Source organism: Zonotrichia leucophrys, chromosome 2 (genome assembly GCF_028769735.1).
Source record: "Zonotrichia leucophrys gambelii isolate GWCS_2022_RI chromosome 2, RI_Zleu_2.0, whole genome shotgun sequence".
In the NCBI taxonomy this organism is placed as follows: Eukaryota; Metazoa; Chordata; class Aves; order Passeriformes; family Passerellidae; genus Zonotrichia; species Zonotrichia leucophrys.
This window is the reverse complement of record NC_088171.1, coordinates 20,757,736-20,782,285: the sequence shown is the minus strand read 5'-3', so window position 1 is coordinate 20,782,285 and position 24,550 is coordinate 20,757,736. Positions and strand designations below refer to the sequence as shown.

Genomic DNA, 24,550 nt, shown 5'->3' with positions numbered 1-24,550 from the left:
GCCATGTCACTATTCATGGGCTCCATCAAGTTCAATAAGGATTCAATATCTTGAGTTTTGGTCAATATAAACAAAAATACAGAAATTCCTCAGGTTTTTTGGAGTTCTTGCTTGCGTTTTTCACTTAAGTAATTTGTTGTCATGGTGTGCTGTGCTGTTCATTCTTCCTTGGACATTTTCCTTGGAAAATGGCCGTGCTTCAATACACTTTAAGAGGAAGGTTTGTCAGATATTACCTTGCTGAAAGGGTGGTGTGAAACCAGGACTGATCCTGCTCATTGTAACTTAACAGGGAATCACATTATTTTCTCAGTTAACTGAGCAAACTGAGTTCTCTACGGTTGTGTGATGTTGGCAGGATGTCCCAACACTGCAACCATAAAATACTAGCTCAGAAAATGCTGTTAACTTCCATCCTCTCTGAAACCAGGGAGCCAGGAGGGAGCAGGGATATGATACTGAATGGAGAGCAACAATTGGTGAGAGCACTGCAGTGATCAGTGAGATTTCTGAGGAACAGAACTGCCAGAGAGTGCAGCCAAGTTGGAAACATTGAAGCTTGACTGGACAGTGGAGAGGGATTGTGATTTTTCCCTCTCCAGCCTTTTAACAAGGAGAGCAACAGAGGTTTTGGCTGCAGCTTTGCCTGGAGGAATGGGGTTAGCACAGTGAAATCCAGGAGCCTGTTGGGAACTTCTCTGAACTGCTGAAAGGTGTGTGAGGGCCAAGAGAATGCCTGTAGTTAAAGATTAAGAGATCCTGGATGTCCTGGTGGAAAGAAGGAAGATATACTGGGTGAAGGGCTACAGTATTCTTTTCAAACACAAGAACTAGTGAAGTTTGTAGGAGTGGCAGATCTGACCTGGCATGTCTTCATTGCCACATTCATTCCTGCCCTCTGGCTGGGAGCACAGTTGCCCTGTATTGTAAGTTGCCCATAAAGGTGACAGAAAAATTGCACATCTTTTGTTGCACATGTTAAAAAAAATGGATACTGTAATGTTAAGATATTGTAATATTGTGCATTCAAAGTATATGCTTTATCCTGTACCTCAAAGACATTAATTACTTGGGAATGTTCTCATTTGCCTCTGTATGTAAAGGAAAGGGTAGCAATTTCTAAGCCTAAGAAGCTTTTAGTCCTTTCCTTCATATGCATTGCTCATTTACAGAAATGCTAGGTTTGGCTTAACATGGGAGTTTACTTTCCTGGCCGTTTGGCCTTTTTCTATTCTTGGCACTGAGTACAAGTTGTTGGGTTTTTTTAATAATGAGCTGATTTATTTTTCTTTAAAGTCAGACATTTATATCTTGGATTTAATTTAACTGGTTACTTATGTGTAAGATGAAGATGGAAAAAGAAAGCCGCAGATCTATGCCGCTGTGATCTAATAAACAAGTTCGTTTTTAATTTGAAAAGAAAAAGTTTAAAAAATGAAAGGTAAGATATTTGCAATACTTGAAACAGTTCATGAAATGCTGATGGGAGAGAAATGACAAGGCCAGGGAATCTAATGGTTTGTGAGGTTATGGGAAGCGAAAGCTAGTCAGCTACCATTACCCTCTGGTTGACCACTTTGATATGGTGAACAAAAAGGTTAAAGGTTTCATCTTGTTTGCTTCTTCCCTTTTCCTTCTGGGAACAATTGCATCCCTTTTCTTGGCTGGATCAGCAGTAATGTCCTGACCTCATGAGGCATTTTCCCAGGAATTAAAGTCCCCTCCCTGTGTTCCCTGCCCTCCTGTGTCCCATGGGATGGTGCTTCTCTCAGCAGCCTGACTCAATATCCCTCTCAGGGAAGGAGGGTGTGTCTTCCAAGGACTTTTCACTGGGGTGGTAGGATTTTCTCCTTTCAGAGAAGACACAGTATTTATGATAAAGGATCTTCTGGGTGCTTGTCTCTGCTGTGCTTTTAAAAGCTATAAGCTTTTCCTAAGCCTCTCAGGGGTTACTGGGTCAGCCATGGCTTCTGCTTCCCAAGGAGTTCATTGGTTGGTGTTGATGTTAACAGTTCCAATCTGGTATAATGTACTAAGCCAGGGAAAGGCAGTGAGCTCTTCACTGCTTGAAACAGGGCAGAAAAACACTCATAGGTGGCTTGAAAGAACATAGCTTTTTCACAGAATGTCTTTATGTTACGTGTTGTAAGTTTAATTTTAACTGAATTTGGTATTTAGGATAAAAAATGTAGTCTATAGACTGGATCATTTTTCACACTGAACTCCTCTTTGTTGAAGCTGTTGTGTTACTGGACTAGCATAAAGTTCCCCAGTGCCCCCATTAAGTGCTGGTTTTATGTGACTTTGCCTTTTCATTGCTTGTGAAGTGTGACCTTTGTGTTTTGGTTACAGTGTTTGCACATTTGCTTTTATCTGTTCAGCTATCATCACAAAATTCTTGCTATTAATATTAGACTTCTACACCTTCTATCAAGTGATAAAGTAAATGACTGAAAACTTTGTGGGTGCAGAGGTTATGGTGTGTGGGAAGGCTGCTTGGATGAGCACCAGAGCACAGTCATGGATACCCAGCATAAAAGTCTCACTCTTTTCCTTTGGTTTACTGCTTTTCCATAGTTCCAGTGGTTCTGAAGATCTGAACAAAGTACAGTCTCAATGCAAAGACCATTGCAAACAAACACCCTGTTGTTCTTTCTGAAATCAGAAATGGCCAATTCGATCCTGTGCAGGAAAAGGAAAAAAAAAAAGGAAGAAAAACTGTGAGCAAATAACACTGGTTCTGGTAAATCAGAAGGGCTTGGGCTTTGGGGGATTTATGAGAACATCAAGTTACATGGCCAGAACACATTATACTGAGCTGGACTATAAAAAAGGGGGAATACTTCCCACTTAAACTGTGTTTGTAACTTTTGCCTTTGACTTGTTGCATAACATGAGGATAAATAAAAGAAATTAACTTACAGCTGTAACTGATGAGAAAAGTTCATTGGTGTTTGTTTTGTACCTCCAATCACAAAAATACAAACAGCTGAAAAAGAGTTTGTACTGGGTTTTTTTTAAAGTATTTATTTCTTTTTAGTGTTATGCAACAAAACCCCCCTAATCAATGTACAGGGTGACAGACTTGCTGCCTGAGCAGCACATTGCTGCTTCTGTCCTGGCAGTGTAGCCAGGGCCAGCCCTGCCATCTAGGGCTGTGATTGCCAGGGCTCTTTTGTTTGATGACACTTGGCTGCAGTGCTGTGGCCAGGGAGGATGGAGGCATGACAGAAATGTCTAACTGAGGCCAGGAGATGCTCCATCAAAATGCCTCAGCGACTTTGGAAGCTGCATTTCACTGTGACACTGAATTTTTAAAGATTCTGATTGCTTTCCAGATTTTCCTTTCTCTTTGTGGCCCCCGGGTCTATCATATACGCATTTTAGCAAGAAGGGCTGCCAAGTGACATGGCAACACAAACAGTTTTGCTCTTTGGATATGCTTGTGACTTTCCTTTGTTGCTTGGCACAGCAGTTGAAGGCGATGGGCAGAAGCACAGATGAAAAAGGAGGTGGGGAAATGAGTTTTAAAATCTATTCCGAGCAATAGCCTCTGTCCTTACTTTGCTGGCTGCTGTGTTTTTGCCAGCTGGGTTGAGCTGTGTAGTAATCATGTCAGAGTTAAAGCTAAAGGCTTTAGCTTTAACCTACCACTATGTCCTCCTAATGATTTTCCCCCTGAGCAGTGCTGAGATGCAGGGCAGTACCAGCTCGTGTTGGGGCTGCTTCCAGTGGCTCAACAAACTCAGTCAGCTGCTGCTCAAAGAAAAGTGTCAGGAAAGCATCCCACCAATTTCTCTCCTAACACACTCTTTCACAGCTTAGGCTGTCTCGCTCCTTCTCTTTTCTTTGCCCATTTTTTAAATTTATTTTTCCTCTCAGTTTTTTTCAGTCTTCAGGGTGTTTTAAATGTCACATTTCTGACTGGTGTAAAAAGTGTTCGAGGAGTGAGTTCTAACACTTCCCTGTCTTGCCTGTGGAGACCAAGTCATCATTACCTGACCCTCTGTGTTATCTTCCCTGCAGCAGATAATCCTGAACAAATGCCCTCTGAAGGCCCACCTTTTCCACCTCTCTTGGCCTTTTCCCTGGCTGTTCCTTGAGAGCGTGGGTGTTGAAGCCACTGCACTGCCTGGTATCTTTAGGATTGGGACCAGCCTAGTAGTATCTCACCCCTGATGCTTTGTTTTCTTGCCTTAGGTTTTGAGGGTTGACTCTGCAGGCAAATCTGAATACCCATGTTAACTTCTTGGTAATGCCCTTTGGGCTCAGCAATCCAAGATGTTTTGCTGTTTTTCTAGCTCCTTTGAGCTTCCATTTCCTGACAGAGTTCCCACTTTGTTTCTGTCTTTTTGTGGTCTTTTAGCTCGCCTGCCACCATTGTAGTTGGCTTGATTTGTTTCTCTTCCCTACAAATACAGGCAACCCCCTTAAATGCTGGGAGTGATCTAGGAGGGCTTTATGGGCCACTTCTTGCACTTTCTGTGTCTCAGTAATTTGCTGCCTGATCTGACTTACTACAGGTAGCTTCTTCTCTGAGTAGTTTTTAAGGCTTGTTTCTGCCCAACAACTTAGTAACTTGTTCAGTTGAAATAAACCCCGCTTTGTCTCCTTTAAATATTTTCTTCTGTCACTCTGGGTCTAGTCTTTTTCTTTTAATGCTTCTTTCTACATCACTGTGAGATGAAAATGAATGCTTTTATAAATTTTTTATGTATAGCACTTAGATGCCACATGAATGAAAACATGAGAAGTTCATTGAGTACCAGAAAAAGGTAATTAACTATTCCAAAATATATGTGTATGGAGCTTGCTTGCTTTGGGGACAAAAGGTAGATAAAAAATAGTTCTTTAGAAATACTTCAGTTCATAGAAAACAATATTACGAGTTATGCAAGAGAGGAGATTTACAGTGCTCTTGACTCCATGTTGTACAGCATGAGTTTGACTAAGTGGAAGCAGTGAATCTGAGAGAGTTTTAATGTTTTGTGAATGTAAAGTTGTGCTGTCCATTTGTTGTGGTCCTCTGTCATGGTTTGAGCTTGGCACAGAGCCAGTGCCCCCCATGAAAATGCCTCACCCTGGTGTCTGCTGTGAGATGTGACCAGGAATAAGCAAAACAGGCTCTAACTTAAACATAAAGAACACTTTATTACCTAAAACTACAGGAAAAATAGGGAAAGACCATAAGGAAAAAGAAGAAAAGAATTGAAAACCTTACAAAAAAACCATTTTCCTCCTCCCCACTCCCTGACTTTCCCAATCCGATGCATTCTCCCAAAACACCAGCCCAGCCTTGGCCCCACACTTTAGTATACTCAAACTTCAGTTCATGAAGAGGAAAGGAGTCCTTCTCGTTCCATAGGCTTCTCCAGGAAACACACTGAAACCTCGTGTGCTTCTCTGTCACTTCGGCACCGCCCGGAAAAAAAAAAAAAGTCCTTTTGCCGCTCGTGACATTTTCCTTCCATGCCCAGTGCTCTCACCACTGAGACATGGACCAGAGCTGCTTTTAGGGTTGTCTTTCAAGGATGCCTTGTCTCACTCCAAAAAGGCACAGTCTCTGCTTTTGGGACATCTGTCCCCCCCATATTTTTCCAACCCCCTGGGGCCGGGGGTCCTCACGAATGAACCCTCCTGGTTTTGAGGCACTGCTCCCCCTAAATGCAGTCTGTGTCACAGGAACAACTGAGTCCATAGCCACGAGAAAAGTCCAGCCAAAAGGCCACTCCAAATCATCTCTCCCCATCCAATCATCTCCACATTCTTCGGGCAAGGTCCTTGTCTCATCTCATCTCTCATCTCCCTTCTTATTCAGCTTCGAGGAGGATTAGCATTTTTGCAAGGCCCCAATCATGCAAGAAAGGGTTAAAAGTTTTCAGTCTCTGTCTGTCCTGGGACGAGATGATACTCCCACACGTGCTGCTGCTGCGGCCGGCCGGGCTGCACCCTTCCCCCCCCCCTTTCTCTTCCTGGGTTCCTGGGCGGCTGCTATCACCGCCGACTCTCCCTCCTGGGGGGAGGGGGGGGGGGGGGGGGGGGGGGGGCTGGCTGCCCGATGTCTCGATGTCTCTTGGGGCTCCTCCACCCTTCCATCCTTGAAAGCCCCTCACCCCCATCTCTGTCCAGGCCCCGGGCCTACCGCATGGCCGTCCCTCCCCCGCCCAGCAGCAAGGCTGGACGGGGGGGAGATCTGACCTCCTCGCCGCCGATGTCCCAAGAGAGAGATCCAAGGGCAGTGCCCTGCTTTTAACCCCTGTGTATTCTCGGAGGTGTGTCCAAACCCCACTGGCCACACCGGACGCCAGTCTCAAACCCAAAACCTTCATTGGTTTGACCACAGCTTCCCAGAATTCCCACTCCTTCCTGGTCAAACCACGACATCCTCCCTCCCTCCATAGTATTAAATGATCACGCTTTCAACACAGTAGCTGGAAAAATATGGAGATAAACTCTAAAATTAAAGGAGTTTAGTCAGGTTTGAGATTTTTTTTTTAAATAAACTTATGTAAATGTGAAAAAGTTCAGAGAGTAAAATAAAATTAAGACTTAAAGATATTTTAAGGCATTCCCAAGAAGTCTGTTCTTCTACACACCTTATAGGTATTTGGGTAACATTTTCTTGCAACCTCTGAAAGTTAGAAAATAAGTAATTTTCTTTGTTCTCCGTGCCATTTCCTACACCTCTCATCATCATTGCTGCTCCTGGCCAAACTGTTGGTCTTCTTCCTTCAGCCTTGTCTTGTAATTATCTGTTAAACCTCCTGGGTTTTTTGTGAATAAAAACTTCATACAAGATGTGGAAAATAGAAAAACAAACTACAATAAACCCAGTGTGTTATTAATTAAATTACACATTTTAACCTTGTTTTAAATTTGTATGTCATTCCAAAGAAATACTGTTTTTTGCTAGCATGAAGAACTTTTAAAATTTGTTGGTTGATACCAAAGTCAAAATTTCTAGCATGCGTTTTCACGGCTGTGTCATTTTTTGAGTCAGACACTGGAAGATAAGGGCATGTTTTACTTGTTTTCATCTAAAATGAATCCTTTTCTGCGCAGTGAGAATTAAAAATTACTTAAAATTAATATATATAAACCCTATAATAACTCTACACAGTTTCATAATTTTTATAAAAATTTAATGCAATATTTTCTTAAATTTTCAGGTACTCACTGTAAAATAACAGTTATTTAATAGTGTTTGATTTCATGATGGGTTTATAAAGACTGGTTTCACTTGAAAAAATACAGATGGTGCACCTAATTAATCAGCATCCAATTAAAAACTGAAGGCAATTATCTCTTTAGGTATCACTAAACAATGTACATGAACCATTTTTTGTCACTTTGCATTCTCAACAATATGGTAACTAAATGAAGTGGAAGTACACTGCATAACAAAAATCATGTGTTAATGTAGTTGTGCAGTAACTGCATAATCAGAATTTACGTGAAGAAGATAACATTTCCTATCAAGAAATAGGAGAAAAAATATGTTGTCTAGTACAACAAATACACAGGCCTTCTCTGAAGTTCAAAATGCACTACGAGACAGACCACTGAAACTCTCTGATTTAAGGATAAAATCAGCCAAAAAGCCAAAACAAACAACCCAAGGGACATCAAAGAGACGCATTATTAGCAATCAAGCCTGAAGAAGATGATAAGGGTTTTATTTGAATAACTACCAATTATATAAAGAGAGTTCATTGTCCTAATAGCATCTGTAAACTATGTAGACAGTTATGAAGAATGGAATCAAGCAGGGCAAGAGGAACATCTTTGAGTGTGCTGGAAACCACAAGCAGAGAAAACAAAATAAAAGGGGCTCCTCTAGGTTTGTTTCTAATCAGCTGATAGAAACTGTTTAAAACATGCAAGTAGAACAAAACAAGTGATCAGGATTTGGAAAAAAGTCACAACAGTCAGGAAAGACTGATAACAGGGGAATAAATACAATGGTCTATATGAAAGCAGATTTTAATATACTTGCAGTGCATCCTCAAGCATAAGCAACTCAAGGAAAAAGTTAATTCAGGAAAGTGACAGGGCCTCACTGAAATATTATTAAAGGCGTAAGCACAAACTACACTGTATCAAAAAAGATGGACAGTTCATAACCATATCATACGAATGCAATAGAGGAAGGGGGAAAATCAGCATAAAATGATGTATTTCTAAACTGGAAGAATTAACAAATGAAAAAACTGAGCACAATTTATAAGGATAGATGTAAATGGCCAGACGCTCATCAACTCTGTATGAAAGAAATATTTAACTGACTCAATGGCTGTCCTAATGACAGGATTTATGAACTGGACCTCAATTAGGAATGACTGTCAGGCATGTGCAAGTCAGTACCCCACAGAAGATGACCATGCAAGAATACAGCCCACACTGCTCCTGAACAATCAATCTCAGAGGGTAATTTTAAGTAATTTTTAATTCTAACTGGGCAGAAAAGGATTCATTTTAGATGAAAACAAGTAAAACATGCCCTTATCTTCCAGTGTCTGACTCAAAAAATGACACAGCCATGAAAACGCATGCTAGAAATTTTGACTTTGGTATCAACCAACAAATTTTAAAAGTTCTTCATGCTAGCAAAAAACAGTATTTCTTTGGAATGACATACAAATTTAAAACAAGGTTAAAATGTGTAATTTATTAATAACACACTGGGTTTATTGTAGTTTGTTTTTCTATTTTCCACATCTTGTATGAAGTTTTTATTCACAAAAAATCCAGGAGGTTTAATCGCATTGCAGCTCAATGTTCTACTCTTAAGGTTCACTCCAGTTTCTTAATGTATTTAAGTAAATACAGAAGTAAAATATGGCTATGAAAGAAACTAATTTAAATTTTTAAAAAATAAAGAGCAGCAGTCCACCATCTGTTTTCCTGTATCCCTGGTGTCACTTTGTGTGCATGGGTTCTGCCATAAAGCCATGTACAAACTTCTGGTTGACTACCGGCAATTCAGAAAGGATTATAGATCTTGGAGTATAGCCATGGATTTTATATAATTTTGATACTAGAGGAAAGATACAGAATTTTTAAATTGCTCTTTTAGAAGCTTTAGAAGTATGCAGAGTTTTAGTTGTTTATTAGGGAGCCATATTTGGTGTCCAGTAATGTTTTGTATTGCACATAAAAAGGCATTGGTGCAGCGTGAGTTGAGGCTCACTGACGTGCACACAACTGCCCCACCAGATCCAGAATGAGCATCACCTCTTCATGGGGATAGGGATTTTGGGGGGAAAATCAGAAAAAAATGGGAGGAAGAGGGAAAAAGGCAAGGGGAGACTGATTGGCCAGCTGGAGAAAGAAGTGATCCCCTGCTGAGTGTCCTCATCATCCTCTGGGTGCTCTCCCCTCTACAGTATGTGGAAATGAGAAAGAAACTGAATTTTAAATTTCTCTGATATGAGCTAAACCCTATAAAATAAAAGGCAAGACAATTTGGGGGTTGGAGGAGAGAAGGCCTGATTCTCATACCAGTGGTGATCACTTCCCAGGAGAACCTGCTGCAGCAACAAAATCTCTCCTGTGAGATTTTGACAATGTAAATGGCAGCTGCTTATGAATAAAACACTTGTATGTGTATTACCTGTTGTGTGTGGAGAAAACAGCTGTGTACACACTGGCAGCTCTTTCATACAGGGCTGATTCCCTGGTCAGACTGAGCACAGGCTGCTCCACTGGCTTCGGTTCAGCCTGAGGAGTGCATACCCACAGAAAATTCAGTCCACTCAGCCAAGAAAAGTACAGTAAATTTAAAAAGTCTAGAAACCCAAATTAGAATTCTTACTGCCACTTTGCATTTTGATGCCATGTCTTTTTTCTTACAAAGAGAAAAATCGTTACGATTTTGTGTCATTTTATTTCATGTTTTTATAATAACTCTTGCTGCATCCAGCCTGGAATTAAACCTTAGCAGTTCTGTGGCTATAATAAGAGTAAGGTTTATTGCCAGCTAATGTTTCATCTGCTGGCTAGATGACTAGCTGTGCACCAGCTGTATAATATATTCTGTAAGGATATCATCATCACAGCACTTCACTCCTGCATCTCATACACCCACCAGGAGACATGTTTTATCTGTGCTCTGAGCAAGGAATACAAATGAGATGTCTCAAAGAAAAGTAAATAAGAATATTAGGAAATATTAAAGTAAATAAGAATATTAGGAACTATTAAACTGAAGTAATTCTGATTTTCGCTTGTTACTGTGAGAGACTGTTTTTGGACAGGGATGAGATGACAGCTCCCACAAATCTTTAGGTCCTGCTGATAGACTGCTTTTGGCACAGCTCAGACAGAATGGCCCCAAGCCCGGCTTTTAGCTGTTCTTTGTTGGCTTCTCCCTTGCATGGATCTTCCTTAGTTCCTGGCTTATATCAGAGAAGCCCTAGTCCTGCTCTAGCCTAATCCTAAACCTTTGGAATCATTTTTTCTAGCAGAAAGGCGTCTCCTGAACATATGAGCAAGGCCATGGCTCCTCCTGTACCAGGGCAGAACTGCAGTGCAGCAGCTGTGCTGGTGCTAAACCTCCTGGGAGCTCCTTCGTTCAAAGAGAAGGAGAAAGGGCTGGTGCTCACTGCTCTCCCAGATGTGCACAGGCACACGGGTGGCCAGGCTGAGGAGTCAAGAATTGAGCTTTTGCCCAAAGCACAAAAGGAAGATCACAAGAGAAACAAGATACAGGAGAAGTTTTTGATGTAAAATTTATTTTACTTATTATTATTTATTTTTAATAATTACTTACGCTATTCTTCCAAAATTATTATATTTGTCCTAATAGTTTATAAGTTTTGTATCACTTTCATGTAAACTTTTTTTTTGAAATAAAATGAAAAACTTTAGATAAAACTACGTTTCTCATTAGCTTTGCTTTAAAAAGCTCTAGTTCCTGAGTCTCACAGTTGTTCTGCTTCCAGCAAATATTTGAACAGCAGAGCCAAAGTGTGCCTTGGCTCTAGTGCTCTGCGTCTTACAGAATATTAAGCCATTTGCAGTCTGTTAATTCTGTGCTGGAAGTTGCAAGGAGTTTTTGGCAATGGATATAAAGATTTCAGTCATACTGATGGTGTTTGAAAATGTCAGTGTGACACTAGAATGGCATTGCTGGGATGATCCTTTTGTTGTTTGTTTTAATTAAACATAGAAAATTGCACATACACATGTAATTAAATAGAAAAACATACAAACCGTCTATACAATGTCACATGCTCCAAAGGTAGAAAATGACATATTCAAAGTGTTTTGTGCTATCTTATCTTTCCTGTGCAGATATATCAATCTATAGACTTTACTGTCTAGTCTGATAATATTTAAAAAGTAGTTGTTGATTATTTTGTTTCTCCTTTGTTGTCATGGGAATGATGTATTAGCTCCCTGCTTGGGGGATAAAGACAGGCAAAAGTTTAATGATTTTTTAAAAGAGAAATCATCCTTTAGAGACCACTTGCTTTTCCTCTTTTGAACTGGGAACTTGATGGCGAAAAATGAATCCATTGAAAGGTTCTTGGATGCTATGGAGAGCTCCTTGTGTTTCACACATTGTTGGATTTTTTGCAAGGAAAGATCCTCCTGTATGCAAGTAAGAGACGGAATCTATTGCTCTCTACAACGATCTGTGAGGAGGTTGGTCTCTTCTCCCAGGCAACCAGTGACAGAACAAGAGGAAATTGCAGGAGAGGTTCAAGTTGGACATCGGGAAGAATTTGTCACTGAAAGAGTGCTCAGGCATTGAAATGGGCCACCCAGTGAAGTGGTGGAGCCACCATTCCTGGAAGTGCTCAAGAAATGACTGGACATGGCACTTAATGCTGTGGTTTAGTGGAGAAGGTGGTGTTTGGTCAAATGTTGGTCTCAGTGATCTTGGAGGTCTTCTCCAGCCTTAATGCTTCTGTGATTATATAGTGCTGAGATGGGAGAAAATATATTACTGTAAAGTTAATGGTTGAACAATAATACTGTACACAGTGAGGTCTAAGTTAAAGGTACCACCACCCTTCCCCTAAGGTAAAGGTAGCCTCATTTTCACTTCTCCTAAGTCTGGGATGTTTAACTTTCAAGTTTAACAAATACTCACTTTCCACAGCTTTGACTGTGCAATGAATATGTGCTCTGTGTTTATATAATCTGTATCTAGGTTGTCAGGGAGATTTGGAGTATAGATGCCATTTTAATTTAAAAATGAGAAGTATCTCAGATAGTGCAAGACTTACACAAACAATAGATATCCAGGTAAGGCATGAGCTAACATAAGCTATGCCCATAAAATGGAATCATTTGAAAGGGGCAAGAGCCTTGAGGCAGCTGTAGTGTTTATCATATCCTCACATAACTTCTCAGTTTTAGTTCAGCGTATGAGTTAAGAGCTAATAGAACATTTGGCTTTTCAGACTTTAAAATATCATCCTTGGAACATATAGCCATGTAATTCCTGGAAACAGAGCAGTCTAGCTGCAAAATGTATGTTTTGAATAAAGGAAGAATTTTTCAGCAGTTTCTTAGAAAACATGCTTAAAATATTATATAAAAGTGAAACATTTTAACAAACACTAACCTTTGACTCTAGCAGTTGTAGAGACTTTCTGATCCAATTGAAAAAAATGAAATGCAGAATTACTTAAATATTTGAACCATCAAAAATCTTGCATGAATAACACTGAAATAAGAAACTATTTAGGCGAAGCAGCATTTTTTAAAGCAATTTTGATAATAGAGTCTACATTTTTAATCATTACATTGCTGATATATTTAGTACTTACTTAGCTTGCTGTGTCACAGAATTTTGCCTTTCCTGGAAAATTTTTGTTTGTGAAGAGCCTGAAAATGTTACTGCAAATCTTTTCTCTATGTGAACCTCAGTTTAGCCAAAAAAACCTGAGATTGCTAAAACGCTGTCTCATAAGCTTAAGATGTCTCATAAGCATAAAACGTCCTCATTGTGACATTGAAAAAAGAGCTTGAAATCCCAGCACAGTATTTTTATTGCAAATGACAGTTTTCATCTGTTGGCTTTTGCTGCCAGAATAAGCATGTTTTCAGTAAGCACAAACAGACTTTTTCAGCTGTGCCGGTTTCCAGCGGTTCCTGTTTACTCCCCAAGTGGGTGGTATGGAAGAGCCACCTTTCTGGCGCACTTGCATGCAGACAACACATGGCCACCATCGAGTTTTGGCATTATGCTCTAATAAAAAAAGATCCTGCTCATATGAGAAAGCTTGGTGTGCGTCAGTACAGCTATTTCAGTCGTTGCTGCCTCCTGAGCTGAATGTCAACCGACATTGGTGACTCTATTAAAATACGATTTCGCAAAAGGAAGTAAGAAACATGACTTTCAAGCTGTGTGTGAAGATGAGCTAAAATAGTAACAAAAGTATCTCTGGAGAGTACTAGAGGACAAAAAAAAAATCTCTGAAATCTACCTATTGTTAAGAAAAATTGGATCTGGCAGACTCTTTTTTGTACCAGCTGGATGTGTTAAATTTTCCTTCTCTTCAACATTGAATGCAGGCATTGCTGTAGGAGGGATTCCAAGGAACTGGAAGGATTCAAAGGTTTCCTCAGAAGATTTCTCCAGTTATCCTTAGGATCTGAGGACTCCAAGGAAAGTCAGAATTAATCTCTTATAGCTGAGTTTCCATGCAGCAGCCCTTACAGCCCATGTTGAGTCCGAGCAGGAAGCTGATGGCGCGGGGTCCTCATGCGACAGGCACCAGTCCTCGCTGGCTGCTCTTGCAGGAGGCACCAGAGAGCAGCAGTTGTGATGTGTCCTAGGCAAGAATTCAGTGAGCCAACTCTTTGTAAAGTAGGAGAGCTAGCTCTGGTAGTGGCAGGACATAGTTCATGTTGCCCTAATTTTGGAAACAGATGGGAAAGTGTACTCAGATCAAATAATTTTGTGTTTAACTACTTCTCTCCCAGATCCTTCTGAAGGCCTCTGTGCTATCCAAAGCCATTATAATTTAGAAGAGATATTATGCCATTATACCACTGTACTTAGGCTGTACTTAGGCTACTTATTAACTATAATTGTACTTAATAACTTAACTTGTGTTTTTTTCTCGTACTGTACTTCTCAGCTCCTTCACTTCACTGGAAGTCTTGAATACAGCATAAACCGTCTTTTTAGACCACTGCCTAGGAGATACAGACTGGCAAAATATTAATGACATTTTAAAAAGAGAGAAGTCATCCCTTAGAAACCACTTGCTTTTCCCCTTTTGAACTGGGAACTTGATGGCAAAAAATGAAGCCATTGAAAGGTTCTTGGATGCAATGGAGAGCTCCTTGTGTGCTCCACTTAAAATTAAAACTGGTCATTGATAAATTCTACTTGTAATAATACTTAATTTTGCTCATACTGGACTACAAAACTAAGTCCCTTTTTTCCATTATGGATTTCTATGTTCCTCACTCATTGATACTGTGAGAGTACTGTAGTTCCTGTGTGTTTTTTTCACAACCAAGGTGGTCAAATACTGGAGGAAGATGCACAGAGAGTTTATGTTGTTCTGTCCTTGGAGGTATTTAAGACTTATTGGGACAAAGCCCTGAGCAGCCTGATTAAACAGACCTGTTTTGGGCAGGGGTTGGACTCAGAGACACCAGAGGCTCCTTCCTACCTCAATTATTCTGTGGTTCTGGCTTCCTTCCAGGCTTGTTTGGGACACACACCTATGACTGTAAAGGAAGGCCTGATCTTTGCTGGGAAGTCATATTTTTGATTGCTGCTTTTAGTGACAGCAGCTGTATATGCTCCTAATTTTCGATTGGGACTTTAATGAATTGTCATTGCTTCCTTAGCAATGAGATTGCTGAGCAGATGCTATTGTTAGAAATTGGACAATTTCTTATCTGTCATGAGGCTCCAGAAATATTCAGCATTTAGAACAAAAATTTCTTGTAAATTTTTTTTTTTGTTCTCAGGTGGGTTTGAGTTTTCTTTCTGGTGTAACGGGTGCATAAATTAGTGTACAAAGTAAAAAAAGGAAAAAAGTTCTTTTATTATTTTTGCATTTGCATTTTCAAGCTGCTTTTTTGACAGTATAGGTTTCATAACGTTGTAAATTTCTCTATAATAGTAATAAAAATAATGTAATTCTATGAAATACAGAGGTTTTGAACTGCTTCTGCTTTATATATGTTTGACTCTATGTCATTAGCAGGGCAAATTAAAGTGAGATGTTTTCAACACAGCAGTATTAGGCCATCACAGTGCTATTGATCTTTGTCCTTCATGGAGTATTAATATAGTTAATGGCACAAACACTGTGTACAGGGCTACTCTGTGAAAAAAGTGCTGAACATAGGTCATCATCTGTCACATTTGCTACCCACTAAGACTACTAGTGAAAAGTTCAGTAGTAGTAATCACCTTTTCTCAGATGAAAGAAATGGTGTGACTTTTTAAATTTTCACGAGTGCAAACTTGTTAGTGATTTGAGAAACACCCATTATATTCGTTACCCAAGAGAAGAATAATTCCTTACACTCAGGATAAGGCTGCATGCATGTGTGAAAAGTAGATAGGATGAAGAATGAGTAGCTTTATGTAGAAATAGGGAGGAAGTGAACTTTCTTTGAGACACATTTTCTGAACTGTAACACAGACACAGCTTTGACAAGCATTTTTTTGAAATGGTAGCTGTAATCATTTTCTGAGTCAGTTCTTGTCTTAGCTGGCATTGCCTTCGTAAAGGTGCATTCTGATTTCATTTAAACTGTGTAAATACAGAGGTGCCTCTACTGTGGGAATGATGTGACAGAGTAAGAGGTAAGATGGATCAGAGATCCTAGATCAAGCCCAAGTGTAGACAAAAATGGTTTGGAGAATGCTTTCATCAGTTTTTCTACACCCTGATAGTGCATGAGGAATAGAGATACTTTGATTATCAACCAACAATTCCAAAATTCATGGCCATGAGGGAGATGACCTGTTCTGTGAGCAAATTCCGTAACAGAATTTACCTCCTTGCCTAGGATTCCAGGGGTTGCCTCCAATCGTTTTATTGAACAGTATGAAAAATCTGAAATCAGTTATAGGGAAAAAAAGGTCCTGTCATGTATTAAGTACATGACTAGAGAACAGATTGTATTATTTTGCTCTGTTATTGAGTGAAATATTTATTGAATGTAAATTCAACCAAGCAGGTACAAACTTGTTTAAACTGACATATTGACCGAGGCAGATGCAATGTGCAAGTTCTCATGTTTACATTCAGTACAATTTAATCATGGCACAAGGAAATATAAGTAGTAAAGTATAATAATACTGTAAATAGTATGAAATCAGTAATGAGGGTTGGTATGAGGATGTGTAAAGTAAATATAATTGGTAAAGGAAGAGGTGAGATCCAAATAAAAAAAAGAGAAAATTGAGTAAGGTTGCTCTAGATGCACTTTAATTTATGTACATTATCAAAAGTGTACAGCCAAAGTTGGTTAAACTGTTGTTGACTAAGATTTTGTTGATTTATAGTCTGAATTTATATCAGAATCTGAAACTGGTTCATGAAGAACCTCACTCTAGTGTGTTCCCTGCAGCCCTCATGGTTATAGATGACCGCGATGTTCGTGGTCTGATTGTTTGCTCTCCTTGTAGGTTTATTCAAGTGGTTGAGTGCTGTACTTCTACCAGAGAAAAAAAGAAAAACAAGATGAAAGTGTTCATTTTGAAGATAAATGAACTTTTCCAGGCTACTTTGTTTCTCTGTAGAGACATGACATGTTAAACTGTTCAACATCTGGGAGCATTTGTCCCTGTGGATTAACTGAGTGCTAAACTGCCATCCCATTTTCATGGAGATTTAGGGAATGAACAGCAAGTGCTTAACTGTTTTGACCCAGTCTTATTTTAGAACTGCAGGATATGTAAGCAAATGCTAGATATATTTTCAAATATACATATGCAAATATACATATGTGGCAATTTTTTTTTGTTTATTTGTTTTTTTTATTTTTTTGTTTTTTTTTTTTTTTTACATAAGACCCTAGTTACATAACATCTGGGCTTTTTTAGTTCAAGACAATGTAGTTCAGGAAAAGTACTTAATTGATAGTGCTATGAAACCTCCAGAATTATTTATTTATGTAAAAAGGCTAGCATTTAACTTCTATAAATTAATTAGTTTTAAATATTCAATTAAATTAATTATTGTAGTCTAATCCCATGATAATTTAGTCTCCCTTTCTACCAATGTGGCAAGTATCTAAAATGGGACATACCATTTCTGTGAATGTCTGTAACTCCATGTTCTGTTTTGTTTTTCTTATCAGAGTTTTACGTTTTTTTTGATGGCAGAGAATGACAGAGAATTTCACCTGCTACAATTCTTTTACGTTAAGATAGTTCTGAAGTCCTTTCCATTGTATTCTTTTTCTTGGGTGGTCAGGAGTTGTCTTCTAACAGGAAATGTTAGATCACATCTAAGAAGTATGTCAAGGACATTAACTTCCTGGAGATGTCTGTTTGTTGCAATGCTGCCAAGATTTTGAAGTCTTTAGTCAACCTAAAGTATTTCATCTGCTGTTAGTTTTAGGAGCAAGTCACAGTGGTTAGGGAACTTTTTCTTTTATTTGCTAGAGGATGTAGCAATGTGAGAATGGATAAGCAAGCGTGCTATCCCTCCTATCAGTGTTTGGCACAGATTGTTTCTTAATAGATTCCATTCCACATATTTCCACAGTGTCAGGTCACTGCCACACAAAATGGTTATTCTTAATAAGAGGGAAATATTTATTTGATTATTTACTATTTGATGGTAAGTATTGCTTAGGAGATTTGACAATTCAGTGATTATTCATATCTGTATTTTGATTGTTGAAATTAGTAATAGCATAGAAAGCATCAACTCTGTTAGTCTGTAATTTTTACATTCAGGAATATTTTGAGGTTTTGTATGAATATTTAAATTCAATAATTTTAAGGAGGATTCGTGATATCACTGAATCCAGTGCCTGTGTGACTTCTTTTTTTTTTTTTTTGTGGCATGACTGTAATAGTTTGGTATCTTTTATGTAGGATAATAGTGGAAGTAACATTGAGAAAATTATAGAGGAGATAATTAAGATATCAATTTGAGGTGTTAGGAAATCGAAATTCCCATTTTATTAACATTGAAAGATATTTTAATTGATGTGCAGAAATTACCAAACTTTAGTTTTGGATTATTGTTCTCACAAATGCCCAGTTTCAAAAGTGTAATCATGAATACATAATCAAATCGGGATTCAAATTAGCCCTTCTAACAGTTTATCTGTTATGACAGATTGGGCTAAAGGGTCAGCCTGGGGCAGGACAGTGGTGGGTCCAAGGGATACTGTGTGATAATCTCTGTGGGGAGAGCAAGCTCAAGCTGTTGTTTAGCCTAGAATAAAGCAGAAAAAATGCTGTTCTCCTGTAAAATGGTTGTACCTTTGAGAAGAGGAAGCCCTTGGTAGCTGCAGTCTGGGCTGAGCTGGGTGGCACCTTCTGTTACCATACCTGTGCTGAGAGGTGCTCAGCACTGGTGGTGCTGGTGTGGAGAAGCTGTGCAGATGTGGGGCTTCTGTGTGACTCTTCTGGCAACTGCTTCTTGAAAACAAAACTTGGGAAAATCCACTAACTCACTGATGTCAGCTGGCAGAGTAAGAAAGAATTAGGGAAATGAACAGATCTCTCTGTGGCTGGCACTTGGTAATGACATGATGATCTCAAGGCACATTGCTCTGCTCTCAGAGTGCAGTGAGGTGACTTGCTTAGGGGTTACTGGTAACTGCTGGGACCTCTTCTCCAAATCTGCAAGTTCCCCAAATAGTTCTTGGGGGCTGAGGCTGTGACGGCTACACTTGGAGCAGCCTTAGAATGCTCCTGAGGTGACCAGCACGTGGGTGCCCAGACAAGAATGGTGTGGAAGGAGCAATGTTGGTGCAGTGTCCTGCTCCCTTTGCAATTCCTTTTGCAACCCCATTTTCTGTGGAGCTTAGGTTTTGTAGCTCTTGAAAACTGCCTCTTCTGGCAAAGAGGTAGTTTGCCAGAAACCCAAACACTGAACTCACAGCAGAACTGCAAACTGACAATATTATGTGGATTGCCAAGTCAATTGTGATTACTTATTACTGGCTTGACTTACCTCAAATTAATTCAGAGCTCTATCACCTACTAAAAATCTGTGTTCTATGAAATGCACTGATACTAATAACTAATGTCAGTAAAAACTGGGCTTCATTTTTTGTATGGATGTGTTGAGACTTCTTTGTAATTCTTATGATTTTAAAAACTATAAAATAGAGAAATCATCTCTCATGTATATGTTTGTATATATGTATGTGTTTGCAAGATAAATCTTCATGATGTTCATCTTTTATTTTGCAGTCAAAACCTGTTGCATTTGCAGTTCGGACAAATGTTGGGTACAGTGCAGCTCACGAAGATGATGTCCCAGTCCCAGGCATGGCCATCTCATTTGAGGCTAAAGATTTTCTTCATGTTAAAGAAGTAAGTAAAACCAGAGGAGTAAGTGAATCACTCTTTAAGGGAGTACTTGAGTAATAGTGCTACTATTTTGCAATGTTGATAACACTTCACATTGCCAAAGCACTTTACAAATGTTAAAGTAACACTGTATAAGGATTTGAGTGTACTTTTAAATGCTGTTCTTGTATAAGCTATGGCACAAATTTCTTACAATCAAATTACTGAAGTTCAGAAAGCAAGTACTTTTCTTCTCTAGTAAAAATCAGTTATTTATAGATTTAAATGCCTGTGTCTGACTATTCAAAGATGAAATATTTCTGGGGTTTGTTTTCTGGTCTGGTACTGTGAGGGTCTGTTGTGATTCAGCAGCCAAGGGTTGCTTCTCTTTTGTCTGTGTCACTGCATCTCAACCCCAAAATCCTCAAGTCTCCTGTTTTTTTTACTGAAGCTACTTCCCTGGCACAGACAGTATTTAGTTAGCAGTAACATGCTGAAGAACTGGAATGATGTTTCAACATAATTGCAGCTGTCAATAAATGAGCTTTGCATTTGCTGCATTGGTGTTCTTTCCCTGTAGTTTGGTTTTGACAATTTTAAACTTTCAAACACCTAAAGTAATTTTCTTTCTCTGCTCCTTGCAAGACAATCTCAAAAAACTTGGTAACTTTCACATGCAGGCCCTCCTCTGTAGCCTGCTGCTCCCTTTTGAATCACTCCTTCATTTTAAAATGTTTGCTAGTTTTTGGTCATATTCCATTGTGGTTTGTCTCCAAATAGCCCATCTGGATATGAAAAATTATAGGAAAAGAAACAGAAAGTTAGTTTAAGGTTGAGAGCAATCTAGCCATGTATTTGAAATTATGTCTTTGTCTCATTTTAGACTATCAGAAAAAAACCCCAGTAGTTATGATTGACAATGCACAATGATTCTGCTAGCACAGGTGCTTTGTGGAAGAAAGAAACATTCCTAATAGAGAGATAGAAATACAGGTGAACAGAGACTAAAGGAACACAAGAAACAGACATGGCTAATGGTCGTAATTTTTCATATATTTTAAACACACAAAAAGAGAATAATATTGATTCAGACTGTATATGGTGAAGGAAATATGTTTTCTGACTGATGATAATGTGAAAAAATTGCTCTGCTCTGTCTTGTGACAAAAGAAGAGATGAGCAGGCACAGAGTCCTGGCAAGAGAAAACCATCAGCTTTCTCCAGTGAGTCTTGAAGCACTGGAAAATAAGGCTCAGTTTGGTTAGATCAAATGGTTTTGTGTAGTCATCTATTCCATCTGCACTTGAAATGAAGTGGTAATCTCAGACTTTACATCTAGTGTTTCCCCTGTTTCCATATAAACCAGACACACAGGGTTAGCAGTTTTCTGTTAGAAGTTAGTGCATTTTTCTTCACAGCAAAACTTACTCTCAGATGTATATATATGTGGGAGAAAATCTGGAAGGAAAAGTCTCCTGAACTTTTTTGTTTCTCGAAAATGCCTTGAAGGGAAGCTGAGTTCTGAGTTCTGTCTGTGGCTGTACGTAGCACTGAGGGGTGGAAAAATAGATTAAAATGTTCCTGCAACCCCAGGTGTATTAGAATAGGCATTCTTTGCTGATTGCCTTTAGAAACACCTGGTTTTCTCTGTCAGCTGTTGAGGAGAGGTTATTGTCTACTGGTGCTGGGCCAGAGATTGGTTGGGGAGGGACCCTGGGACCAGGCCAGGTCCAGAATGGCGAGATGGGACGGGATCCACAAGGAGTCAAAGTGGGACTCAGACTCCTGCCCTGCATTTGGCAGCAGTGTTGTGTCTGGGTGGGTTGGAGCTCCTTCAGAGGGTGCTCCAGGCCCAGCTCTTCCCTGCGCAGCCGTGTCCTCTCCCTCCATCTTCTGTGCCAGGCCCTGCTCATCTTCCAGGGCCCTGTGTCCCACCAGGTATTGCTCCTTCAGTACCTTTGCTGCTCCCCACAGTTAATGCTGGGGGAACTGAATTGTCCAAACTTTAATTATTTCTGCAGATTAAAGAAAAAAATATAATGGACTATAATATGCAGTGTTGCTTATATATTTAATACCTAACCTATTGCTAGAAATAAAGAAAAGCTGAGTTAATCTCCAGTAGCTTCTGCCTGCCTAAGGATGCCATACTGGACCAGTGCTGTCCTCTTTTTGTCTGAAAGGGCTGCTCACCAATTTGTGCTGCTGAGAGGGCTCAAACAAGAAAAATTTCAGTTCAAAATGTACGTGGACAGTGATGAAAAGCACTGCAGTGATTGAGTGTGAAGGAAATTTATCTTCATTATTAGGTTACATTCATTAAAACTCAGTACATAAAAGGATGATGGATTCCTTCCTGCATGATGAAACTGCTGCATCATAGTAATTTATCAATCTTTTGAGGCTTTAATGCATGGTCATCATTTTGGTCTGTGTTTAACTAATTTTTCTATTTCCTTTGGCACTCCAAACACAGGTGAATTACAGAGAATCACTCACCTGAGCCAGCAACTTGAGAACTGGAATTTTCAATACCAAAAAATTTAAAAAATTTTAAAATTAGAAAGTATTATGTGTGTTATTATAAACATTAAAAAGTATCTTTTAATTTTTATATACTGACACAACATTTATCTTTGAGACCTTGCAGAAGTATGCTTTTATTTCTATAGGAAGAAATTCCTATGGATTTAGGATTTTTATTGCTTCTAATAAAATTAATATTGTTGCATGGTAATCTGTTGCACTGTGGGACAAAAATAGCGACTGTTCAGATTTTAATTCAATGGTGTTTCTTAATTATCTATCTCTTCCTTTTACCAAGTAATGACTTAGTTAGCCTTTTGTAATGATGGGGTATAATTTTCATAATACATTTCAGTCTAATACAGCTTTGAGAAACTGCTATTCCAGAGCAGCTCCCTATGAAATGCTGGTATTCTTACTCATAAAGGCATTGGATGAATATCTATAATATTCATAGATATCCTTATGTTTTATAAGCTTAAAAGTGCTTTTATTTTAATCTCTATTATTGGTTAGCTGGAATATCTTATGGTTGGTCTCAAGCACCACAAGATTTCTGTAGCTGCCAAAGTGAAAGAGAATACTGCAGTGTAGGTTGTGTATCAGTGATCCACCAATGATGGTAAAATTAATTTCTTTTTAGGGGAGCCCACACATTTTACATGTTTTATTCCTAGCTGTACACTTGTTAAAGTTATTTGTTATATTAAATATGCACCATAATATCTACATTAATAGCTTCAGATGCAAGAGAGCTACTTTCTTCATGTTCAGGTGTTCTCTGAAAGTTTAATAAATATTCCAAATTACCCAAAATTCCTTTTTGATGATAGTTATTCCAATGGAACACCAGAAGTATTGTGTGTGGGGCCCATATATGAGTGACTTACTCTCCTTCAAAAATGGTGAATAAATAAGATTGGAAAAAGAAAATAGCTCTGCTGCATAGACCTCTGCAAATCAACCAACCTCTCCCACACATGGTACAGGGGGTGTAGGAATAAAGCTGTTGAGTTAAAGTAGTCAATATCTCATATTTAACAGAGCTGAAATTCAGTTAGCAATTACACAAGTTCACCAGATAGCCCAGTTAAGTTTTTTTAGTTATCCAGAGATATCCAGTCCTCGTGGATCATGGTAAGTTTAAGATGCAGATCATGTGTGCTATCTGAAGCAGGGTATATATAAGCAGCCAAATTCAGCCATATTTCATAAGATTTTAGTGAGAAGTGAGGGAATTTGTGAAGTAGTATTTTTTAATTTAAATGGAGAAGTGAATAAAGCGGAATAAGAAAAATAGATTATTACAGAGCTACAAAAATTCTAGCAGCAGGGGCGAGTGGATATTAAGTCTCTGGTGTCCACCAAGGAGAACCACAAAGGGAGAATAAAAGCAGCTCTCATATATGAGAGGAGACTGTGAAGCAAGAAATAATAAAGATGGTGAAATGGGTAGAAACAAAAACCAGGGAGAAACATGAAGTCTTTGCAGGAAGGTTTCCACTTAAGGACTGTGAATTTTAATAATTTGAAGGGAATAATTATTTTAATATATTTCTGAATTGCCACAATTCTTCATTGCCATAATAACATAGCACAGTGATTAACTGCGGGGAAGAATTACAAAAATTAGCATAGCTGCAAATTAAAATTAATAACAAAGTTATCCCCAGACACAGTAATTTCTTAGTATGTTACTTTTTTCTTTTTTGTTTTATTAATCTGTAGAAATTTAATAATGACTGGTGGATAGGACGATTGGTAAAAGAAGGCTGTGAAATCGGATTCATACCAAGCCCAGTCAAACTAGAAAACATGAGGCTGCAGCATGAACAAAAGGCAAAACAAGGAAAATTCTACTCCAGGTAATAACAAAAAACCATTAATCATAGCAGCATTGTCTGTGACACAACTTGGAAATTGATGCTGTGTATCAGTCATATATATGCCTTATTATTGTTAGTGGCAGCTACAAATATTTCTGATCAATGAAGAAATTAATATATAATGAATTATATTATTTATTATATAATATATAAAATTATTTAAAATATTATATTGTTAATTAATAAGCTTATTCATATAATTGCTGTTTGAGAGAAGAGTAGATATTTAGATTGGCAATCTGTGGTGGCCTACCACTGAAATAGTTTCTTCCTTTTTTTGTAAAACAATTGCTAATATACATTACATTAAGTACATTTACTATGTGCTAGTTAATTTTTTTACTTAAAATTGATTTATCTAAATTCTGTAACATTTTTTAATTGTTTTGATGACCTTCCTCTTTTTAAAGACATTTTAAGCTCATTTTAGAAATTACAGAAAATGTTAAGATGACTTTACCGGTAAGCCAAAGCCAAAGCCTGTTAGTTAGCTTGTAGGGAAAAAATAGTCTTGTCAAATTCATTTCCTACAATTACAGCTTTTAAGAGCACTGCATTTTATGATGGAAGTTTCATGTCAAGTCATTTGTTATCTCTGACTGAAGCCATCACTGCATAAGAAAAAGGACTGTTTCTAGATATTCTGAGCAATACTACAAGATAGGAC

General features: G+C 38.6%; 1 protein-coding gene across 10 annotated transcripts in view; it reads left to right on the top strand.

Moving 5' to 3' along the window:
• CACNB2 (calcium voltage-gated channel auxiliary subunit beta 2) overlaps positions 1 to 24,550 on the top strand; it is a 243,444-nt gene that overhangs the window by 183,269 nt on the left and 35,625 nt on the right. For all 10 annotated transcript variants that reach the window (XM_064704158.1, XM_064704160.1, XM_064704159.1 and 7 more), the window contains 2 exons: positions 19,373 to 19,495; positions 23,726 to 23,862. In XM_064704158.1, coding sequence (XP_064560228.1) covers positions 19,373 to 19,495; positions 23,726 to 23,862 — 260 coding nt within the window. The remainder of the gene's footprint in view (positions 1 to 19,372; positions 19,496 to 23,725; positions 23,863 to 24,550) is intronic.